This window comes from Pimephales promelas, chromosome 18 (genome assembly GCF_988280905.1).
Source record: "Pimephales promelas chromosome 18, fPimPro1.hap1.1, whole genome shotgun sequence".
Lineage (NCBI taxonomy): Eukaryota > Metazoa > Chordata > Actinopteri > Cypriniformes > Leuciscidae > Pimephales > Pimephales promelas.
The window spans coordinates 5,753,682-5,777,690 of NC_142786.1; the positions used below are offsets into that span (position 1 = coordinate 5,753,682).

Genomic DNA, 24,009 nt, shown 5'->3' on the forward strand with positions numbered 1-24,009 from the left:
AAAAATGCAACAATATGGATCATGGATAGTGAAAATATGTATTGTGTATATTTCACCCAAAATAAAAAATACTGTATGAGAAAAGTTGAGTTTTAGTGTCAGTACTACATTAAACTACTAAATATAATGTTGAATATAATGTATAATAATACAATCTGGGAATATTTTGTGGGTCTGACTCCTGATAATGCCAAATATCTTATGTTACCAGTAGAAAGTGGCAACAGTGACAAAGTGTAAGCATATTTGTCTAAAATTATTCTGTATTTTCAGCTTCAGAATCATGAATATTTTTATTTTGGTATCACCATTGTCCTGTGCTTTGGGTTTCAGCATAAAGTCCAAGCCTATTCGTTTACACCAACAATGTAATATCAAATTTAGCATTTTAATCAACTGTACATTATTTGTTAACCTTTTACCATATGTCTTGAAGTATCGCAATAAAATAGTATCGTGAGTTCAATATCGGGATATGTATCGAATCGTGACATGTGGGTTTTGTTACATCCCTAACCCTAACTTATTGCTAGTTGGTTAAACTCCTTTTTAAGACTCATCAGTTATGTGTAAGTAACTGGTCCCAGAACGTGCATTAAAATAGTAAATAAGGTCAGATTTTATTTCATGGTGACTTTAAACAATTATTCAGTTGCCTATAATATCACTATAAATTGTAGTTCATTTCGTGCATTAAAAAAATGGCTTATTTGTTATCGATCAATCACAAAGTTTGTATCACAGAATTCCTTAATATCTCATTGCACAGGTGTACCAGACCTGGAAGACCTCCTCATCCAGGAGACGGGCTCCAAAGACAGTGATGCCCTTGGTGTCCAAGACTGGGTTGTTGCTACGTGGCAGAGCTTTGGTTATACGATTCTTGCAGTCAAGGATCAGAGTAATGTTCTTCTTCTGCACAGAAATGGCTATGCGGTGCCACCTATAGGATGAGATCAGATCAGACATTGAAGGTTTTAATGAGAATGAACCGGGCAGACAGTCACAAAGGAGATGCTGTATTAGTTTGTGGGTTTGCCAAGTGCAGAAATATACTTTAAGGAACAGTTACACGTCGCACAATATCTATAAGATATCTGAAACTGTTATAGACACAGATGGGCTGATGGGGTTGGTTACTGACTTGCCGTCAGCCAGGTTGACCCCTTTGAACAGTGGGTAGTCCTCTGGGGCGGGTTTGCGATTCTGGTCCTCATACAGGAAGATGGGTGAGCGTCCCAACTCTAGACCGAGCTGCTGTACACCCTGCTCATTGTAGATGGACAGCAGGAAGGCTTGAAGACCAGCCTTGGCCTTTACCAGAGTCATAATGGAGAAGTTCTCTGGGAAACGTCCTACGGGAAAGAAAAAAAAAAGTCTGATACATGATGATTTGAGCTTATTTCAAGCACAGATTCATTTGCAGTCTGGGTGAAACCTGTGATTCATGACTCAACTTGCATAAATTGTACTCATTTCACTGACACTAACATTCAGATTTAGTGTTATCTATGCAACCGTCTCATTAGCCACTAAAAAGCACTCATCCTGCTTTAGAGGAGTAATTGCATGTTAGCGTCCCAAATGATTTTTACCCAGACCCATTAATCTTTCTAAGCATGACAAAAAAACATCAATAAAAATTCTTGAAACCAGTCTGAGAATAAATCTGTCACAAAACAATAAAAAATATAAATTGCAACCCAAATACCCAGCTGAAAAATTATTTCCCACATAATATAATATATAAATATAATATTCTTTCTAAATAATCAAAATATGAAATTCCTAATTATATATATACAAACATCTAAAAAGTATGCAGTCATCAGTTTTTACAAGTCTTAAGACTTTCCTACACTTTAAAAAAATATTGTTGGTTTAACTTAAAAAAAAGAAGTAACCTGGTTTAAGTTCATTGAAATGGAAAAATTGAGTTAATACAATAAATGAGATTGATTTAATCATCAGAAACTCAAAATATTATGTAATCTGAACTACATAAATTATATAAGTTGATTTGACAAAAAAAAAAATGTTGTGATTACAAATCATGAAAATATTTTTTTACAGTTTCAAGCCTTTCAATTATGAGCGATCTTTCACTCAAATCATAGCCTTGTCTCTCTTGAATTCCTTCATATTCCAGACACGTACTGAAATACCACTTTCAGATACATGTCACTATAAGTGTATACAATTGTGTGTCAAAATATTGTTGCTTTAACTAAAAAAAATTAAGTAACCTGGTTGCCTTAACAATTTAAGTTCATTGAAATGGAAAAATTGAGTTGATACAATGAAGGAGATTGACTTAATCATCAGAAACTCAAAATATTATGTTATCTGAACCACATAAATGATTTAAGTTGATTTGACAAAGAACAAATGTTGTGATTACAAATCATGAACATATTTTTTTTTTTTACAGTGTATGAGATATTAAAGAAATGTACCTGAGAATAGTTGTTTGGTGGGGGCAGAGATCTGGGCTTTCTTATTGATGCGGTAGGCATGATCAGGAGTGCCGGCCCGACGGGAGGTACAGAAACCCGGAACCTTCTGCACACCTTCGGGGAGGGAAGGCAACTGCAGCGCCCGCAAAACATCTATCGGATCTGCAGGAGTGAAAGAGTTTTTAGATTCGAGATTCAAAGAGAACACCAACAGCACACATTCTTTTAGTCTGAGCTTTGCAAATAACACTACTTTATATTTAAACATGCGCATGTTTCTACAAAAAATACACAGCTCAAAATATTTCCCACAATGCATTTGGAAAGTGGCGTTCAGACAGATGTTGAATCCTTCAAAAGGCCCCACACACAGACAGGCTTTAAAATTTGATGTCTGTTTCCATCTTCTTATTGCTCTTGGCAGCTTTGTTGCTCTATATGGGATTCATGTGAATCCCGATGCCATCTGCTCGAACCACAATGTGTACTACATTATTAACTGTCTAAAACTATGTTAAACTCTCTAACAAGACTTAATGCTTTTGTAACACGTATTTGAGGTTAAACATGTTTGGCTCAGTCCCCTCCATACACTCGATGACAAATCCTTTATTTCCTTTCATTTTAGTGCTGGTACTTTCCTCTAAAGCTCTGCCAGTATTTTGGTCCCTATAACCACACTGACCAAAATATGGTGTGTGTAGTAACCACAATGGGTAGTTTCGTCATTTTATATTCATCAACAAGCATATTCATATTATAGACTGAAAATCTACTTATGTAAACTAATTAGAATTTGTGTACACAGTTAGCCATACAAAGACAGATATTCATAAGAGGAAAATAGGCTGGAGAAAAGTAGTGGAGATTATTCAATTAAATACTGTGGAAACAGTCTGAAAGAGGTTCAAGAGTGCAGGAAAACCCAATGGGACTTCTAACTAAAACGCAATGCTTCCTTGATTCTCAAAAGGTGAACCTATTTAAATGCTGGGAGAAAGAGATGAACAAGTAAGAGAAAGTCTCTGGGTCACTGTATCGGTTTCCAGAAGAGACAACATATACAATGTGTGCCAGTGTTTGAGAGCTGAACCACATGTCATTCTTGGCTAAATCCGATTAAATGTAGGATAAGCCCAAAAAACATTTCCCAAATACACACTATAAAAAAAATATTGTCGGTTTAACTTAAAAAATTAAGTAACCTGTCTGCCTTAAAACTTTAAGTTCATTGAAATTGAAAAATTGAGTTAATACAATGAAGAAGATTGATTTAATCATCAGAAACTCAAAATGTTATGTTATCTGAACCACATAAATTATTTAAGTTGATTTGACAAAAGAAAAACATATTTTTTTTTTTTTTTAAGTAGTGCAAGTATAAATTAAATAAGACATAAGAGTATAAAACTTTATGTTTACTTTAATTATAGTATGTCCGAAATAATAATTTGGATATATATTGATAAAAAAAATATTAAAGTATGATATATTACACTCTTAAAAATAAAGGTTCCAAAATAGGGGTCATAGAAGAACCATTTTTGGTTCCCAAAAAACCTTTTAGTGAATCATTCTAAAAATAACCATTTTTTGAACAAACTAAAGAACCTTTTTGAAACTTTTGTGGAACAGAGTGGTACTTTATGGAGCCAATGATGCCAATAAAGAACCATTATTACATTCAATTTAACAGAATGATTATTTATCTTACACAAACCTTTCCCAAAGTGACACTAGGTGGAATGAGCAGCCAAATAATCTCAAAATAGCCAAATATTAGCTGATTTTCACAACTTCTAAGCCATGTATTTATTACAAACAACATTATTCTATTGCAACTCCCAGAGAAGAACACAAACAGAAGAGCTTAACTAGAAGTGTGTTTTGTAGATTGTAAACGTGTCCTTCAATGTCTGAAACCAAGAGGATGGACAAGTGGATGCTCACAAAGCATTCACAAACAAACATTCACACAGATTGCAAACACACGAGCAGACAATGGCTTTCAATGAACAAGACCCAGTACAAACATTCCAAACGATAACCCAGTGCCAGTCAAGGTGACCCAAACATCAGAGCTCTGTCATGACCATGCAATGTATGTGAGAGAACATTCCAGAAGATCCAACATTCGGGTCCTCTTCCTCTTTTTTTGACCCTGTACTGTCTTCTGGCTCTCCTCCTTGTTAGCTTCAAATAACAGTGCTAAATACCAGCAGGACATACCACCTGACACCTTGACCTTTCAACTCTCACCTTTACTGTCGCACAAAGATGCCCTTGTTTTGAGTGAGAAGGACAATTTAAAGCAGCACAGAATGAAGCGGAGGATGAAGACGAAGAAAAGGTTCAATTCAATTGAGAAGACATTTCTGAATGTATCAAACAACTGTGACAACAAACCGCAAAGAAATTCACCATCAAAAGATGCAAAAGACATGAAGATAAATCCATCATGTCGTCTGAATCTGTCTCGTTTTCTCTTCCCGCAACCCGCAATAGTTAGGCGTGCATGTACAGGCCTGTCTAGAGGTTATAATTTAGATCATAGCTCTCTATATTTATGATTTATTTATAATACACAGACAACTATGCCATCCTTCCAACTCCTGGCATAATATGGGGTTACAGAGACCTATATATCAAACGAGCTTCAGAGATTGCCAAGTGTGCTAGTGTGGTTGATTTTTCTTGATCTTGATTAAAGGTTTTAAAAACAACCTGAAACAAGTGCATTAGCCTGCTGAAATCCAAACTCAAATTACTCATAAATATAGTGCTTATATGACATAAACCATATGATATTTTTAAGACGATTAGAGAACAAACAAACTGTAAGAAACCTCTTAACAACAGGCCAGTATATTTGTGTTGTCTATATAATGTGTCTATTCAATTGTAGTGTAGAAAGCATTTCAATTCAATTACAAAAATGCACATGGCCATATTTTCAAAAGGTTCTTTGCTATTTAATTTGATAAATGTTATTCTCATGCCCAAGAGATTGAGGGCCCCTTGGAAGTCTGGTAAGAACTGCATTAGGACATAAACTGTCTTCAACAAAGGCCATGAATTGCTTATACGTTCTAAGTCTGAGTGGTTCAGTATGAGTCAGTGTGGACGCCTCTGCTTGGCACTGCCAGGATGGATAAACTGACCACACGGCCACTATATTAAACATCACGTAAACTAGAGAAGAATGAGCTTCCCACAGCTACTGTATACACCCTTCACTGTAAACCAATGCATTTACTACCCAGAGAAAATGAATCAACTTTTTAAAAGAGAAAAATAATTACTCAGACTAAGGTAATATGGTTATAGCAAAGTTTTGCAAACTTTTTGAATTAGTCTAAAAAAATTATTATTGACAATTAGTTTGGTCATCTTTATAATCGTTTGTGATCCTAAGCACACAAGTGTGAAAACAGACAACTTTCATTAACAATCGCAACTACTATCTGTGAGACATAGAAAAGTTGAAACTCCCTTTAATAAAGAGCCAGACTAAAGGATGAGGGTGCTTATTATGTGCTCAGTGAGTCTTTTAGATGTGGTGCTGTTGAGTTGAAAGCGTGTGCATGTGTTGGGCCCTCTTGTGGTGAGTCGTCTGCATTCCAAAAAAGACAATTTTAAACTAACCTTGAAATACAGAAATTTTGATAGGATATAAAACCAGCTGCCACAATCCTGGTAAATACATTTTAATTGGATGTTTTCATTCCAGAATAACTATCTGCATAATACAACAAAACATGTCTGCAAAGGCGATCATGTGATCTAATTAAGGTATTAATGGCTTACATCATTGTGCCAACTTTCTATGAGCCAAAAAAAGAACGCTTGTTTGGACTGATCCTAGAAGACAGGATGACTGAAACATAGCAAAGCGCCGCTTCTTTAACCAGAGGAACTGTATTGTTGTCAACAGAGCGTTTGTGGAAGTGTGAGGCTTCTGAGGCCTTGTTGTGGTTAAAGTTTGGAAAGGATCTTACAGCTAGATGACTAGGATTAGTTTTGTTTGTTAGTTATGGGAAAATTATTATTAATAAATAAATAAAATGCAAAGGGAGAAAGGCATAAGTCTGGTCACCAAAACTAACAGCCCAGCAATTAATTTGAGGTATCATGCATGCACTAACAATACATGACAAGTTAGTTTAACAAAATGGTAACAGTGACCCAATTGTGCCCTTTCCATACATAAATAACAAATTCAACAAATGAAGAGGACACATTAAGCTTTGGTCTTTATATTCCAAATTTACTTCAGGACAAGGGTAAGTTAGTTGAGTGGGAAGATTAGGAACGAAAGTAACGCTTATTTCACGAAACTGTCAGGAATGACGGACACACCCGTGAGGACAGTCTTTTCTCACGTGCTACGAATATACACACGAATATTCCGGGCATTTCCTTCACACACAGTGGCTCCATTCAGTCCTCAGCACTGCATTTGGTTGAGGGTGTTTTGGTTAACAGAAGTGAGACAGGCTGTTCTTTGAGAGTGCTGCCTTTGAAAAGAGGTTGAAGGAACATCCATGTTAAAAAAATAGTCCCCACCTAAAAATCACGGCGCTCTCAAAAGTCTGCTTTCCCAAATTTAACAGTATGGAACAATGTTGAAGGCTTGAGGACAGCAAAAATAGATGGATTTGGACATAAAAGTACATCCTAAATAGTGGCTTTGGTTTACATAGCCTACTATTTTGGGGCTTTAACAACATGACTTGGTTTTTAATTGGCATTTTTTAAATCACATTTGATTCATCATCAACCAGAAACAGCAGGCTGAGGAATAGCAACTTCCACTGGCCTAAAACTGGCATACTGTTGAAAATTCTTCAGGTGTAACAGATGTGTGCGTTTACACAAATATCACTGAGCTCACACACCCAGACACTAACTCATTCACTACACCTCTCTGAACCACAGGGCAGAATAATAACTCACTCATGCGAGGCACAAATATTCAGACTTCCTTCAAATACACCAGGGAAGAAACGGGGAGAAAAAGTGCGATCAAATCGGCAATCTGGAATTACATCCATGCCCGAGGGACGTTAGGTGCACGCACGCCATCATTCAATGGTTTGATTGATTTTTTTATGTAATTCAAATATACTCACATTAAATCTGAATCAAATCTGTACTCATTTCGGTATTAAACAAACATTATATCTGATAATGTCTACTGCTACTTACTGTACAAAAAACGTCTTTGGAAAAACAGCAGGATCTCAAGCGCCACTCACCCAGTAGTGGTTGACACTATGAAGCGCAACTAAACTATTTGAATATTAATGTGCATATAGTTTGTTGTAAATGAAATACATAACTGACTAAATAAAAATGGGGCTCTTTTAATAAATAAAAAACCCTGAAAATGTGGTTAATAAGGTTAGTGAAAAAGAACAATGACAATCTTATTCATAAAAATAAAAGTTGAATGTAGTGCGGAACAGGTGTCAAATCTAGCAGCCTAGATTTAAGGGAAAATGTTTATCAAACTCGACAGGATATTAGGACACCTTCACAAACGTCTTGGAACTTGAAGTGGTCACGTAATAAAAATAATAAATTAACTTGAAATATTTTTTTGAGAAATGATTTTAAAGAGACCCCAAAGAGACAGAATAAAGTGAGTATTCAGAATATATATACAGAAATGGGCTATTTGATACATTCAGAAATGTTCTGAATGCCTAGGAGCATCCCAAGGGACTGCAATTATCCTAAGAAAATTATTATTATTAATCATTATAATTTCTAATAATAATAATAATATATTAAAATATAAATAAAAATAAATATTTTGACATTCACGAATAGCTACGATTAGGCTACACGATGTATTCATTGTTTGCACAAACAACAACAAACGACGCCTCGAGGAGCTGCGCGCTGAAATGAAGTTCGAAGCAGGAGGTGAAACCCTGTCAGTGAAGCACAAGCACCGTCCTATCCTCTGCCCCCGCCGGGATGCCACACTACAGGTGTGCCAACGAGGCCTGGAGAAACTCATGGGCCTATTTGTGTGTATATTTCAGCTCTTGACAAATTCTGACAAGATAAATGAGGGGACACGAACCAACGAAACCCAATGTCAGCTCACCAAAGTGGACAACATCCACAAGGATATCTAGACTATCAACAAAATTAAAAGTAGGCTACAACACAACTGAGAACTGAGCCACCTACTTTAGAAAAACATAGACGCATCCACAGCAAGTCACCTAATCTCACCGTTTTGCCCATGGTGCGTAAAAGCGCATCAACACCAAATTCTCTATTGAGGTATAATAACCTGTTCATAAATCATGTCAAATCCCATAAACATCCCAGAAAGCAAAACGCTCACCTGCTTGTGCCAGAGTAAGGCACAGGAGGAGCACGAACGATGTCTCCATGCACCACGGCCTCCGCTTCTTCCGAATATCCATAGTTCCCAAGTTTTTTGACCGGTTTGACTACAAGGCAGGACAGTTTCAAAATTAGCGTTTCGTTCTTTCTCCCTCAGTAACTTTTTAGGGAGCCTGTAACTTGGTGCGCCTTTAGAGACGCACACCCACCTTGTTCTTCAATAAGTTATCTGTGTTATGTACAAAACTTAAATATAAAGAAGGGAACGGGTAGTAAATATGCAGTTTTACAGCTTGAAACTCCTAATGTTAGAGCCCCATTGAGTCCGAGTGAACAGAAAAGCGGAGAGAGCAGAGAGAGACTTCAAATCACTCTCTCTCAATCTCTCTCTTTCTCTCTCCCTCTTCTTACTTTCTCCCACGAAATGCGAGGGAGCGTGTGTGTGTGTGTGTGTGTGTGTGTGTGTGGAGAGAGAGAGTGAATGAGAGGGTAGAGAGTAAAAAAGAGGGAGGGAAAGTAATGCATACGGGCTTCTGCGGCTTTCTACACGATCGTTAGCCTACTTGTCGACAGACGTGCATTTCAAGAAATCATCAAGGATCTATATATGGCCCAAAATATCTACATTCATCAAATGAGTTGTTTTATGTTGACGTGCCAGCGATTGGCATGTAGATCAGTAATTGCATTTCTCTCTATTTATTTCTGTTAGACAGCTGGACCATGTAGGACCGATGGGTCCGTAGGCATGAAGAATTTCGGCAGCCAATCAGATCCTTATCCGCCCGTGACGTCACCCATCTTTCCTGCCCTTTTCATGGCTAGTTGATCAGTCAAATGACCACGCACGCAGGTACGAAACGAAATGAACGTTTAGCCTTGTCAGCAAAACTTTTTTTTCTCTTTAAAAAAAAGTTTATTGTATGCAAATTATGAATGACTTTCAGTCTACTTGTAGGCTAATTTATGGCACGCAATTTGGTTCGTCTCGCACAACCTGGAACAAAAAGCAGATTTTTGTAATATCCTACATGTATGACGTCTATAATAAAGTGATATGACAGTTGTTTTGGCGACGTATTGTCCCATTCTGATTAGTTGTTTTGTTCAAATTCATTTCTGTTTTTCACAGATGTCAAAAGTGGATCAAATTACAAGAATTTGTAGTAGCCTAAATAATATAGTATTTGACAGAGCTTTAAATAGTTCATAAAAGTAGGCCTATATAGCTACAGTAATAGAAGTAGTTAAGTTAACCCTTAAGATTATACTTTAGTGACATGAGCCAGAAAGCAATGAGTGTAATCATGTGCTCTCTCTCTCTCTCTCTCTCTCTCTCTCTCAAGAAAGATACAGTAACTGCAGTTCTTCAAAGTAAGGGAGAAAAAAGGAAAACCAGTCATTTATTTAGGTTATGCCTGTGCTCTGTCCAAGGATATTTATAAGCGCTTTTGCTTTTAAAGAAACAACCCAAATATATATATATATATATATATATATATATATATATATATATATACACGAGTTTGAGGTTCCTCAAATGAATAGAAGTTTTATTTTTTGAATGGTTGCCATTGATTGGTAATAAAATACCATACTGTCAGCAGCCACTAATCACAATATGACCTGCACTTTGTTCTTTTATGAATATTAAAACTCCAACACTATTAAGAGCTGACGAGAGCTTTTCCCCTGCAGGGATATTCTAATTTTCAGTGTAAAAAAAAAAGTGATTCAAATCAGTGCTTCTTATTTCCTGTGGCCCATTATGGTCTAAGGGAGACAATCCGTAAACAATCATGGCATGTGTTTTTGTAAGGCCGTTTTTGTCTGGCTGGTGCACTCTAGCGTTTCTATAATAAAACATTATAATCATATGCTTTACATCTGTGGTGTTCCCATTGACACAGAGAGGCCTGAGGACAATGTGAGAAAGAATAAAGGTATTTTTAAAAATGTGAGAAAAGATTATTGAAGTTTACACACAGCCAAAAATAAAATAAAAAGTCATTGTTTGGATTTAAATATGAAAATACTTAGAGTCTATGATTGGATCATTATTGCTGTGATTTTTTTTTTTTGTTAGCATATGTTTTACATGGTGTGATTTATATGGTGTGAGGGTAGCTTTTCATTCTAATCATGGCCATATTCCAGGATGACAATATCAAGATTTATTAGGCTCAAATTGTGAAAGAATGGTCGGCAGGGAACATAAAGAATATTTTTCCAATGAATTTGTACCTCTGAATCCAGATCTTAAATTCATTGAAAGTCTTTGGGATGTGCTAGAGGAGACTTTGCTGGACTCATGCATTGTCAATACAAGCTCTTGACCAAAAATGTATGAACTCTTGATGGAAATAAATGTTGTGATGTTATTTCAAGTGGTACATACATTTTTGGTGTATCAATTTATATATGCACAAATACAATCAATAACAAGAATAAAATAAATAATGAATAAGAAAATCCCACAGTCTTATTCCAGGTTTGGAATAGCAAATCACAGCACTTTTATAAAGTGCTATAATCTTCTAAATTATTGCTTTCCCCCCCAAAATTAGCACTGATGCTAAACTTAACTGCTAGGGATAAAATGAGCAAAAATAGCTTTATCATGAACAGCATTTAAAAAAAGAAAATCTGTAAACTGTCAAATAAGCAAATGCAACTAAAACAATTGAATTAAAATGCCGCCCAATTAGTCTGTCTGAAAGCATGGTTGAGGATGTGAACATTAAGACATTGAGAAGTTGACGTACAGGTGAACACGGACCTTGAGAAGATTTAAATACAGCTGGGGTTTGAAATGGCCTGAGACCAGTTTACATCCAGAACAACACTGAAACTCAAACACTGCAAAGTACCTTGAGAACATTATAAACAGACGACTGACATAATGTCTTGGCACACGTGCAAACCATGTACAAGGCAAAACCGATAAAACGTAGGCTATTATTAGAAAGAAAAAGGTAAAAAGCCACTGGGACTTTGAGAGAAGTCCTCAAGACAGATGTTTCACCTTGAGTCAGTTCAGCTGTTCAGATTAATACAGCCTACTAATTTGTTCAGTAATTTCAGGGTTTTGACGATAGGCCACTGGCCATGCGGTTGTGTAGGTTTTGGTTGGCCACCCATACTAACAGATTTTATGACAACATCTTCGCTGCGAGTGTGAGAAAATGAATTATCTGCCGATAGGGCTACGTGCCGGGCACAAACCAGTTCAATGGGGGGCACGCGAAAGCAAAGCTCAAGTTTTCCTTGGAGACAGACACGGCAAGTGCTTGTGGACAGCCTGGTTATTTCCAAAACGGGGACCTTGTAATTACAATAAAGCGACCAGATTATATTGCAGACTTCCTTAAAAAGTCTGTATTTTACTGGGCAGGGCTGCAAACCACGCACACACACCCTAGCCCACTACAACACACCAAAATAGATCGGAGAAGGGGGGAAGGAAATAGATTGGCATGTGTATATTTGTGTGTGTGTGTGAGGAAATGGACTGGGTGGGTAGAGGGTTACAGCAGGAGCATTGAGAATAATTGGCTATGTATGTACCTCTGTATTACGCTATACAGAGATTCCAGTAGACCCAGATATAAGAGCACAAAATAAGAGAGGGCTAGAGAGAATGGATCAGTGATTTTGGAAACCAGCCTCATATACGCCCCAGATTAGGCTGTGAAATGGGAAGGGCGAGACTGAAGAAAGCCAACGTTTGCTGGCTTAATGTTTGCTGTGCCAGCTTGTATATGAGAGCACATGGCTATCAAACCATCAGCTATGCTAGTAAGAGTTTAAAGCACCAACAAATAAATGTTTGTTTGCTTGTTGCACAGATTATTATAGTATGTGCGAACATGTGAACACTCACTTTTTCTGATTTTCTAAATGTGGCTGCCTGAAAGCGCCTCATTTAGCACAATTATGTATCATTAAGCAAATATTCTTTTACAACTTCACTGTCACGGTAATGGGACTATTAAACAATATTAAATGGCTACTTACAGAAGTATAGAAGAATGAAACATACATTGAGAGTTCATGTAATGGAAATTCCAGAATAGAAATGCTACAGTTTCTTCTAAAATAAACTCACCTCAGATTTGAAAACTCAGATTGAAACTTCACTGAAATAAAATAACTCATATTTTGTTGCTGTTATCAAAAAGCCATTCATAAATATTAATATATAATGTTCACAATGGTTATTTTTGCTGGCACAGATTAATGCTACTTATCAGACTCTAAAAAATGCTGTTTCAACCCAATTTTGGGTCAGACATGGACAAACCCAAATTTTGGGTTAAAAATGTAATTTAATTTAACCCAATGGCTGGGTTTGTCCATATTTGACCCAAACTTGGGTTGAAACAACCCAGTATTTTTTTTTTGGAGCATAGCTTAATGACCAGTGTCATAGAACTAACTACAGGTGAAACAAACAAGTGTGGGAGAATGACTGAGAAGAGAAAGACAGAAAATGACTATGGAAAAAGATGATGTGAGAAGAGAGAGAACAGGTACTTAACTATTTGAGAAGTCACGGAAAACTTCACGGAGGGAAAAAAAAATTCATTGGAATGAATAGGGATGGTGAGGGGGTCCGATGGCATGTAGCAGGAGAGAGGGAATGAATGAGGCCTATTGATGGAGAGAGAGAGGGATCAAACAGTATTTACCCAGAGAGAGAGAGAGAGAGAGAGAGGGGTGGAATTGAGAGAGTCATGCAGGAGGTTGATTCATATGACCCACTGACTGAAGTGGAAATTTGGGGACATACTGATGAGTCAAGGGAGGGGACGGTGATGGAGAGGACACAGAGAGAGAAAGGATGTCATGAAAATTTCCTAGATGAAAAACCAAATTGCAAATTGCATTACAAAATCTCACTTGAAACATGGCCGTGAAAGAAGAACATTGTCTTGTATCTAAAGAAGTAAACAATTAACATAAAACAATTATATAATAATGTAAATAACAAATGTAACGGGAAAAAACTATTATCATATTATAAGAATATCCTGTAAGTTTCAGAACTGAGAACGACCCCTGCAGAAGAAGATTAACGCCTACTTCAACACGGCCGGTTTAGCCCCGCCCACCGATTCGCGCATTACACGCATAGTTAAATAACATAGATGCCTACCTCGTGATGACAAATCGGATAGAGCTGCCGAGCAATACAGAATATTGTGCAGTGCCTGGTTGTGGAAGAAGAAAGTCGCTGCTTATGTTTCCTCTGGATTCCAATAGCACTGCATGGATAAACTTTATTTTTAATGACGTTCCAGCTGATGAGGTAAAACATTGTCCGTCTGTTCGCTTCATTTCACTGAGGATAGTTTTGTAAACAAGACTGGATTTGCAGACCGATTAAGGCCACGTTTACACAAAGCCGGGTATTAAGCGAAACGAATATTCCCCCTCTCCTTTTTCAAAAATAACATTGTTCACACACCCGCATTAATACGCCATCGAGCGCCATCATAACTAAGCCAAACCTATTGCTGGTGTAGGGAGAAGGATAAAGCCATGCAAGCCAATCAGAATCCTCAGAATCGACGAGAAGCTAAAACGCTGTTTCTCCCAGTTCACACGACAACACACCCGGCGCTTTCAGAAATCTCAGAGTTTTTAGAAATAATCGTTTTCTGTAATAAAAACTGTGTTTTCGTGTAAACAAGAGGCCAATCCGCAGGGAAATATCTGTGTTTTCCCTTCGTGTAAACGGGGCCTAAGAGTAAAGAACGGTGCTGTGCCGTCTATATTGGATCTGACAGGAATTGTGTCGAACATGTATGGGTCGAATCATTCCGGTTGCCATTTTACAACATTGGACGTTTTCAAAACAATTTCCCCCAAGTGCATCGACGGGTGAGTTGAAACTCATTCTAATATGCAAAACTGTTATCCACTCACAGCAGTGGGCGTTTAATTCCAAGTCTTCAGTGCGAGACGCCCATAAAAACCCAGCGTTTTTCAGCTAGGCTCAAAACTAGGGTAGAAAATAGCCTATTACTTATTCATTTTGATGTTTTTGAATGCAAAGACCAAGCGAACGTCAAGTTGACCTCCAATTTAACAAAATTTAAAAAGCCAGTTCATGACCCCTTTAAATACTCTCCTCCCATAAATTTTGCGTCTGAACGTGAAGCTAATTTTTCACAGCATGTCTTTAGTAAATCCTGACAGCATTTTTTAACGACAAATGAAGTTTTATTAACTAAGTTCGGGAGGAGCATGTGCAGATAATTAACACGAGTGGACAGCACTCAGCAATCAATGATATGGGTACAGACTCAGCAGTCTTACCTCGATCCATTGACAGTTTGCAGCATCCCCCCAACACCCCTTCTCCACACTCCTATTCTAAAACACTTACATGCGGGGGGAGTACTCTGGGTTCGGGCTGAATTCCGAGCTCAGACCCCTCCATCCACGCATTAAATCTTACTGCTTCAAAATTATATGTAAGTGTGAACTTGTGAAAAGAGGGTTTGGCTGTAAATCTGGCCCTAAAAATGGAAGAACACATTTGCATCTTTCCAGCACTGAGCATTAGCAACAACACCAACCATCTCCATTTGAAATGCATGCACACTGAGTATGTTTGCTTCTGCCAGGTCTCGTGGTTGGGTTACCATGTGCCACGTAGAGCGCCTCAAATCTGTCACTGATGAACAAGCCACACCTACTGATATTGTCGATTTTGAAGCATTCCCGGGTCATATTTTGTTGATCCATAACATTCCTGTCTATTTAATCCTAACCATCCTACCTCTAACCCTAACCATAAATTATCCCTAAAATCAGAAAGAAATGATGTAGAAGCACCTAACCAAGGTGGTAAGCCTAAATTTGACGTAAACTTGTCCCTTGAATCTGATTGGTTGATTGGAATGATGTTCATCAACAAAGATGATGATCCAGGAACATGTTCACACTCTCTCATCAACCATTTCAGTAGTATCTGACTCTTGGTTAATCTATGGCATATCTTGCCAAGAAACCGACCATGATTTTTCCAAGGAAGGTTGCCAGGTCTTTCCCACCCTCACAGTTACACGGCTCGGGACTCACACACATGCATTCACACCTACAAACAAATTTAGGGCCCCCAATTCACATATACTGTGTCACATATAACGCACGCAGAAACAGGGAGAACATGCGCACTCCACACAATGTCTCAACCGGAACTGAAACCGGGGACCTTCTTACTGTGTGACGGTCACTGTGCCACCCAGGAACATGTAGCCCTTGCCGAAATCAGGATCTGATGAATCTGCAGACTTTTCCCACATTTTTAGCATTGAAAGTCTGTGGAATGGATTTAAACATGCTAAAATGTTTAAAAGGGAGCTGAAAGTTTCATCATAGATATTGAAGAATCATATAAGAAATTAAGACCATAAGCATTCCAGTTCTGCAGGAAAGATTCAGTGTGAGCGGCAAGGCATTTGTCAGGGTTTTGGAATGGAGTTTACATGTCATTTAGCGGAAAGTTTTAAAAAAAAACAACTTGCAATTTCCAGAACACTAATTGCAGGAAAAACCCTCGGGATCAACCGGCTACATGCTTCAGTCAAACACACAATGATGAATGTGAGGATCTCTAAGCTTGAACTAGTTGTACACGACACTTTACCGTGTACAACTGCACAACAATATACACTATACCGTTCAAAAGTTTGAGGTCAGTATGTTTTTTTTTTTTTTTGGGGGGGGTGGGGGGGGGGGGTGGGGGGTTATTGTATTAACTAACATGAACGAGCAATACATTATTGTATTTGTTATTTTTTATGTTAGTTCATACAAATTAAGCTATTTATTGTTTGTTCATGTTAGTTTAATGTGCATTTAACTAATATTAATAAATACAACTTTTGATTTTAATTAGTAAATGTTTAATTAACATTAATAAAGTAGCCCTAAATGCTATAGAAATGCAGTTTATTATTAGTTCATGTTAAGTATATGTTAACTAACCTTATTGTAAAGTGTTACTGTTTTTTTTGTTTGTTTTTTAGCAAGGATGCATTAAATTGATCAAAAGTTACAGTAAAGACTACTAAAGAATCCTGAACAAATTTGTGAATTCCTCAAAAACAACCATTTCAACATTGATCATATGAAGAGTTCAGATGCAAAAGCCTCTAAATGCCATTTAAAATTTTCTTCTTTAATGATGATTTTTATCAAAACTGTATATTTAAGTTCAGTAATTTCACTTAAATAACAATTAATAGGTAATTATCATTGCAATTTAAGTGAAATTACTGAACTTAAATATACAAGCTTGATAAAAATGATAATTTTAGAAGAAAATTTCAAATGGCACTTAGAGGCTTTTGCATCTGAACTCTTCATATGTATTTGTTCTGATTTTTGAGTTCCTTTTGGATCTACGCACCGCAAGAAGTGATCACTCATCAGTTTGGGACTACAAGATTACAGTTTTTATCTTTTAGAGAAAAAAAAAGTAGCCTTGGTGAGCATAAGAGATTTTGTTCAAACATTAATAAAACCTTACCAACCCTAAAGATTTGAAAGGTTACATATATACTTAGTAAGCATCAATCATTCTCAATGTTTCTGTATCTACAGAGTTGTAAGAGACAAACGTCTCAGCGTTACAGCATGTGTAAAACATCAGGTCTGTTTGTCAAGCCAGAGATAACACATCAGCTTGAGGTGTCTTCAGCACAGACCATCTGCACACTCAGCCGTAATAATGCACCTTTGTAGCCAGACTAAAGCTAAAGGTGAGGAGAAGAGCTCTACAATGAGACGCGCACTCCAGGGGGAGGATGAGGAGGAAAGGGAATGTACCACTTGGGTGTTGAGGAAGGGGGTGGGGTGGCCGGGGTAAAGCACAGAGAACAGAGGGGTCTTTTGTGAGGCAGGAAGGGAGAGACACACAGCGAGCGGTAGGTACAGTAGAAGCCTGATGGGAGAGGAGAGAGAAGGAGAGATTGAGAGGTATGGAGAGACGTGACTGTGGCCTTTAAGACAAGCAAAGAGGCTCCTAACTTTGTTCTTTGTATTTGGTCTTACAATATGAATATTAAAACTATGATATATGGTCACGGTTTGCTTTTGAATGGTCTTACTTGACTCATGTATTCACACAAAATGTTGGGATCGGATAAATGACTTATTGACTTGTTTCTTCCCTGGATTAAAAAAAAATGGGTAATTGCAACTTTTTTTTTTCACAGAACCGTGAGATAAAAACTCTAGGTCCAATTTCGCACTATTAAATAATTGCTTATTAGCATAAATTACTAGGATATTGGCTGTTTATTAGTACTTATAAAGCACATATTAATGCCTTATTCTGCATGACCATATTCTACATCCCTTAATCCTACCCAATACATAAGCGTAACTACATTGCTAACTATAATGCAGAATTTACGAGTTTATTAAGGCAAAAGTCATAGATAATATTTAATAGTGAGAATTTGACCCTAATTTAAAGTCTGATGCTCAGAATTGCACGAAAAAAGTCAAAATTGTTAAAAAGTTGCAATTATCATTTGTATTCCTTTGCAGAAACAAGCTTCCATAAATATGTTCACTGGATTTTTTAAAATATATTTAAAAAAATACAGTCAAAACAGTGATACTGTAAAATGTTATTACAATTTAAAATAATCTGTCTATTATAATACACATATGTAAAATGCAACTCCTGTAATGGAATTCAGTGTCAAATATTGCAAATATTATAAATGTCACAAAACTGTGTATAATGTGAATTCATTATGATAATTGGTAAAATCTAGTCTCAACACTACGATCTGCAGGGTAAAGCAGGTCTAGGCCTCCATAAGACAACAATCATTCATTTTGCAGGAAAACTAAAAGGCATATCAATTCCTCCAATGTACTTCACTTTTCCAGACGCACAACAGCATCTAGTGAGTGACAATCAAAAAACAAACAGGAACAAGATGAAGAAGATTTTACAGAAGGTGTAACGGTGTCCGTGAAACAAACACACACACGAACATCAACCAACAGACACAGAGTGAAGGCGGGAAACTGACGAGTCAAAGGAACACATGAAAACAAACTAAAAGTGCATGAAAACAAAACTAAGACCAAAATAGGCCTAAGCGTGACACAAACAGTGAATGACATCCAATAATAAATTGTCTTTTCCTCGTCATCTTCCAGTTTCTGATCTTTACTCTTTATCAGATAGTCTTACAATATCTTCTCTCATTTCAAGATCTGGCGCTCTGTTCTGTTTGTTCATATTTAATAGCAGGAAGCTTTTTCTTTATTTTCAAGTGGGCATACTTTTTTTTAGATATTTACAAAATAAATGACACAATCGGTCAAAAAAGTGGTCTGTTTTTAATCAACAACCAAAATTTATTTCAAGGCACTAAAACTTTGAAGTATTTTTTACCCATTTTTATTACAGTGTTGGTTATAGGCTATATCCTCATATGCGCTTGTTTTCTTTTGCTCTTCAGCGCTCTTCCACAAGAAAACATTGCCTTTCTGAAGACATGGCCTATAAGTAGCATATAAGTATAAGTATGTTTTTAAGAGTACAAAAGGCTTTGGACATCCACACTGCCAAACAGCAGAAGCACACACTGATATTTTTCCAAATTTTAGTGAACAGCAAACATGCCTTCCTTTGCTAAACAATTACAGAACATCAACAGCTATTAAAGGAGTAGTTCCCTTTAAAAAAACTTTTGCTGATAATTTACTCACCCCCATGTCATCCAAGATGTCCATGTCTTTCTTTCTTCTGTCGAAAAGAAATTAAGGTTTTTGCTGAAAACATTCTAGGATTTTTCTCCATATAATGGACTTCAATGGGAACCAAATGGTTCAAGGTCCAAAAGACAGTTTCAGTGAAAACTACAAACTGTTCAAAGGGCTTTAAACGATTCCAGACGATGAATAAGGGTCTTTTAAAGCAAAACAATCGCTCATTTAAAAAAAAAAGTTGAAGTTTTATAAGCTCAAATGCTCGCCTTGCTCTGTTCTGTGATGAGTGTTTGTGACTCTCCTGTTCAAACTCGTTCATCAAAACGAACAAATCTTTTCCCGAGTCAATTCGTTCATTTCGTTCGTTGAATGAACCAAATGACACAAAAAAAGATTTGTTAATTTTGATGAACGAGTTCGAACAGGAGAGTCACGAACGCTCATCACAGAAGGCGAGCATTTGAGCTTATAAAACTTTAACTTTGTTATTTATTTATTAAATGAGCGATCGTTTCATTTCAAATGGCCATTTCTCTTGAACTATGACTTGAAATTTCTGGCCAATAAGTGCAATTTGAGCATGGCTCGGAAGAACGTTCTAACATTGCTGATAAACTCACAAACTAAATTTACCAAATGCTTATAGTTCAACTCATATGTCATATTTTTTCCACTTCTTGTAGTCAGTAGGGTGTTTACAATTGCAATATTCCCTGAAAAAGAATAAAGTTTAATTTTAAATGTGTTTACAAAATATATTAATGTATGGCCAACATAAGGTCTACTTTGCTGAGAAATTAATTCAATTTTAAGGAACAGTGATGAGCATTGAAAGAGAGCAGTGAGGTTTCTGTCCTACATTCACCTCACACACACACACACACACACACACACACACACACACACACACACACACCGCTGCTGGTCCAGCTGCATGCCTTGTAACGTAACCGATAACTGAGGAGACAGTGTTATTTCACATGGCTATTTTAAGTTTAGCTGTAAATGCATTGTCACGTTTTATTAATGTTAAGCTGTGCTCAAAGAACTAATAGGCCTACATTAAAGATATTACAATAAAAAAAATGCATTTAAATTAGATCCTTTTTGCTTAGATATGTCATTTAAAAAATCAGATCAGCAACAAGGCGTCGTTTCACCAACAATCAAATGACTGGAATCAAGGTGTTATGAGTAAAAAAAGGCTTGGTATGCCTTATTGTAGTCGTGGCAGAAATAGCTATTGTTGCAAACAAAATTATAAAATGGTTAAGGATTAGGTTTTGGCGTCAGTTCTAGAACTGCAGAATGTTTACTGCGCAAATATAACTGCGCAAATATGCTGCCCTCATCAGTCCAGTACAGAGGAGTCATTGTAAGAGCGACACCTGACGGCGGATGGAGGAACTGCAGGCGCATCTCACACAGGAAAACAGCTTCTGATAGAGCGCAAGGTTCAAAAACACGCATTCAATATTAAATATATTTTAATTTCATCACACATTATATATCATTTGACTAAACCAGTGGGTAGTTGTAAACTTCAAGCGTCAAACATCAGAAGAGACACTGAATGCCTGTTCAAATTAATCTCTTGTAGCATTCCTCCTCGGTGTAATTCGCACTGTAAAAGCGTCAAGTAAAAATATAAATGCAACAAGAACTCATTAAACAGCTAAACCTGGATATTCACACTACAGCTTTTTGTCCATTTTGCTTTCTTTTTGCGTGCGTGGCCTAGAATTTAGAAAAGGAAGAAGGAAGTGAGGGAGGAGTCAGAGTTGAGGCGGAATGTCATTGGTACATTCCAGGAGTGACGTTGCAGAACGCCTCCCTCTAGCGGGCAGAGCGCGACACTGCAGCGCCAGCAGCGGCTCAGGGCCCGGGGGTCCTGCCGGACTGAGGACCACACAAAACTCCCCTGACGCAGAGAGAAAGAGCCTCTCTTAATAAAGACAGGTGATAGACCAATCTCAACAATATGGTGTAAAAGAGAGGGGAAAATAATTGGTCCAATAACTTTCAACATCAAGATTTAAAGCTAAAATCTATATTAAATATTAACGTTTATATTTTAGATGTTGTAACTACAATTTTTTTTATTATTTTAAGATAATATTTTATCTTTGTGCAATTAATTTAAATTATCCTGAATAATTAAAAAAAAATATTTTTAAAAGTACAAATATCCAAATGTAAAATATCACACATGTGGTATAAGTCACACATAAAGTCAATAACTATGCAGTACGAGTTAATTTATTATAGTCGCATGTGTCACATATTATGATAGTGCTTCAAATTTAATGTCAAATGTTTAAATAAAGAATAGATAAATCATGATTGCCTATTGTGTTATTTTGAACTAAAACAAATTAATTTTACAGGTCTGGCAAGTGAAAGATATATACTTCTAAATGTTTGTGAAAAGGCAGGCAGATGCTAAGATAAGATAAAAATGTCCACACAACTGTGCTGTATTAAAACCTTTACTTACACATGGTACATCCAACAAAAACAGATTCTGAATTAATGACAATAAAGCAAAAAGAAAGAGACATTTCTTTCCCCACACTCAGTACAGTCAATCATTCACACAACTGCTGGAGACAGATTACAAACTAGACAAGAAAAATGAAGAGGGAAGGGTGTGGAGAGGGGGGGAGACCCCAAATAACATAACAGTTTCGCACTAATACGTCAGGATACACAAAGATGTAAAGCATAAGAAAAGAGAAGTCAGAAAACATAGTGAGAAGCTATATTTTTGTTGTTGATTTTCTTTTGATGGGAGTAAATAAAGATAGCTCTGTCATATCATATCAAGGATGAAATCTCTTTCCCGTTAAACAATCACCATATCACCCCCCCACTTACAAGTACAAAATCATCATCATCATGTAGCCCTCCTTCAGCTGTACATCCATTCAACATGATCATGTATGGGTGAACTTCGCAAAAAGCATGTCCAGGTCACATTTCACCTCAAAATCACTGTAATGCATCCAGAAATGTTTATTCCAATTATTCTAAATAGTGATTAATTACTGTTGGTCAATCATTTTTGATTTAAAGGGATAGTTTACTTTGAAATTAATTTTTGGTATGTTTTAGCTTACCTCAAGGGCATCAAAGATGTAGGTGTCTTTGTTTCCGCAATAGTTTCAATTTTGACATTTTTAGGTCAAACCGTTCTCGTCTGTCAGTCATATAATGGAGGTCTATGGTCACCACCTCAAAGACCATGCACAGAGAAGTCCAAATTAAACATGATTTAATGACTCGCAAATGTAAGTACACATTGATGGCCTAAGACACGAAACGAGCGGTTTGTGTGAGAAAACGAACAGTGTTTATATCGTTTTTACCTCTTGTAACCACAGCCACGTCCAAGTGATCTGAGGGCGCGGGCGCTTCGGTTGTCTGCTGATATATCGAAATGGTCGTCGTTTTCTCACACAAACTGCTTGTTTCGTGTCTTAGGCCATCAATGTGTACTTACATTTACGAGTCATTAAATCATGTTTAATTTGGACTTCTCTGTGCATGCTTTTTGAGGTGGTGACCATAGACCTCCATTGTATGACTGACAGACAAGAACGGTTTGACCTAAAAATATCAAAATTGAAAATACTGTGGAAACAAAGACACCTACATCTCAGATGCCCTTGAGGTAAGCTAAAACATATCAAAAATTAATTTCAAAATGAACTGTCAGCATAAAATACTTCACATCCAATGATTATCTCTTTTTTTACAGTGATTTAAGTGGTACTACTTCCATAGGCTTATTTTTCCTTTAGATTTTGTGGTGTAGTATGACCCAGTCACATTCCTGACAGGTTTTGTGCAATTCACCTTCGCAAATGCTTCCACTTCACTCATGTCTTATGCATATATCTCATAACAGAAGCAAACATTCACCGCTAAGCCAAAAACGAAGATAAAAGTGAATCAGCTCTCAGACTGTAACATGCACACCCACTTCATTCTCAGGCAGAGATTAATTCAAGTTTGCACTGTGCATATTTCAGAGCGCCACTCGGCTTCAAATACACAATCAGGAGGGCTTTTTCCACATAAGACAACAATTGCAGCAACAAGGCCTTAGAAAAAAACACACACTACCAGAACCCTCTGGATCTCTGACTCAGCTCAGTATAAATAGTTGCAATAGGGGCTCTGTTTAGTGATCATCACAGTACACAGTCAACCAGTAGGTGTTAGGAATAGCCGAAAAAGAAAAATAACTAAAAAAAAAACCCCACTCCCCTCACCCCTGTTTGGCAGTGCTGAATCAGTTCAGGTGCATGACGGATAATTCAGGGGTTACTGTCCATTGTAACGAGACATTGTACATTGTACAAAATCCTGTGCAAGTCTTGTTCGTTTTTATGAATGCCTTGCAACCCTAAGCTAACTTTGAGAGCTGTTA

At 37.0% G+C, this 24,009-nt stretch overlaps 1 protein-coding gene across 2 annotated transcripts in view; it reads right to left on the reverse strand.

Annotated features, from left to right (window-relative positions):
• The window catches only part of col11a2 (collagen, type XI, alpha 2), a 67,415-nt gene extending 58,274 nt beyond the window's left edge, over nt 1-9,141 (reverse strand). For both annotated transcript variants that reach the window (XM_089123356.1, XM_089123355.1), the window contains exons 1-4: nt 8,821-9,141; nt 2,457-2,618; nt 1,145-1,355; nt 781-943 (exon numbers count right to left, since the gene is read on the reverse strand). In XM_089123356.1, coding sequence (XP_088979482.1) covers nt 781-943; nt 1,145-1,355; nt 2,457-2,618; nt 8,821-8,902 — 618 coding nt within the window. In that variant the 5' untranslated portion in view covers nt 8,903-9,141. The remainder of the gene's footprint in view (nt 1-780; nt 944-1,144; nt 1,356-2,456; nt 2,619-8,820) is intronic.
• Nucleotides 9,142-24,009: the final 14,868 nt, after the last annotated feature.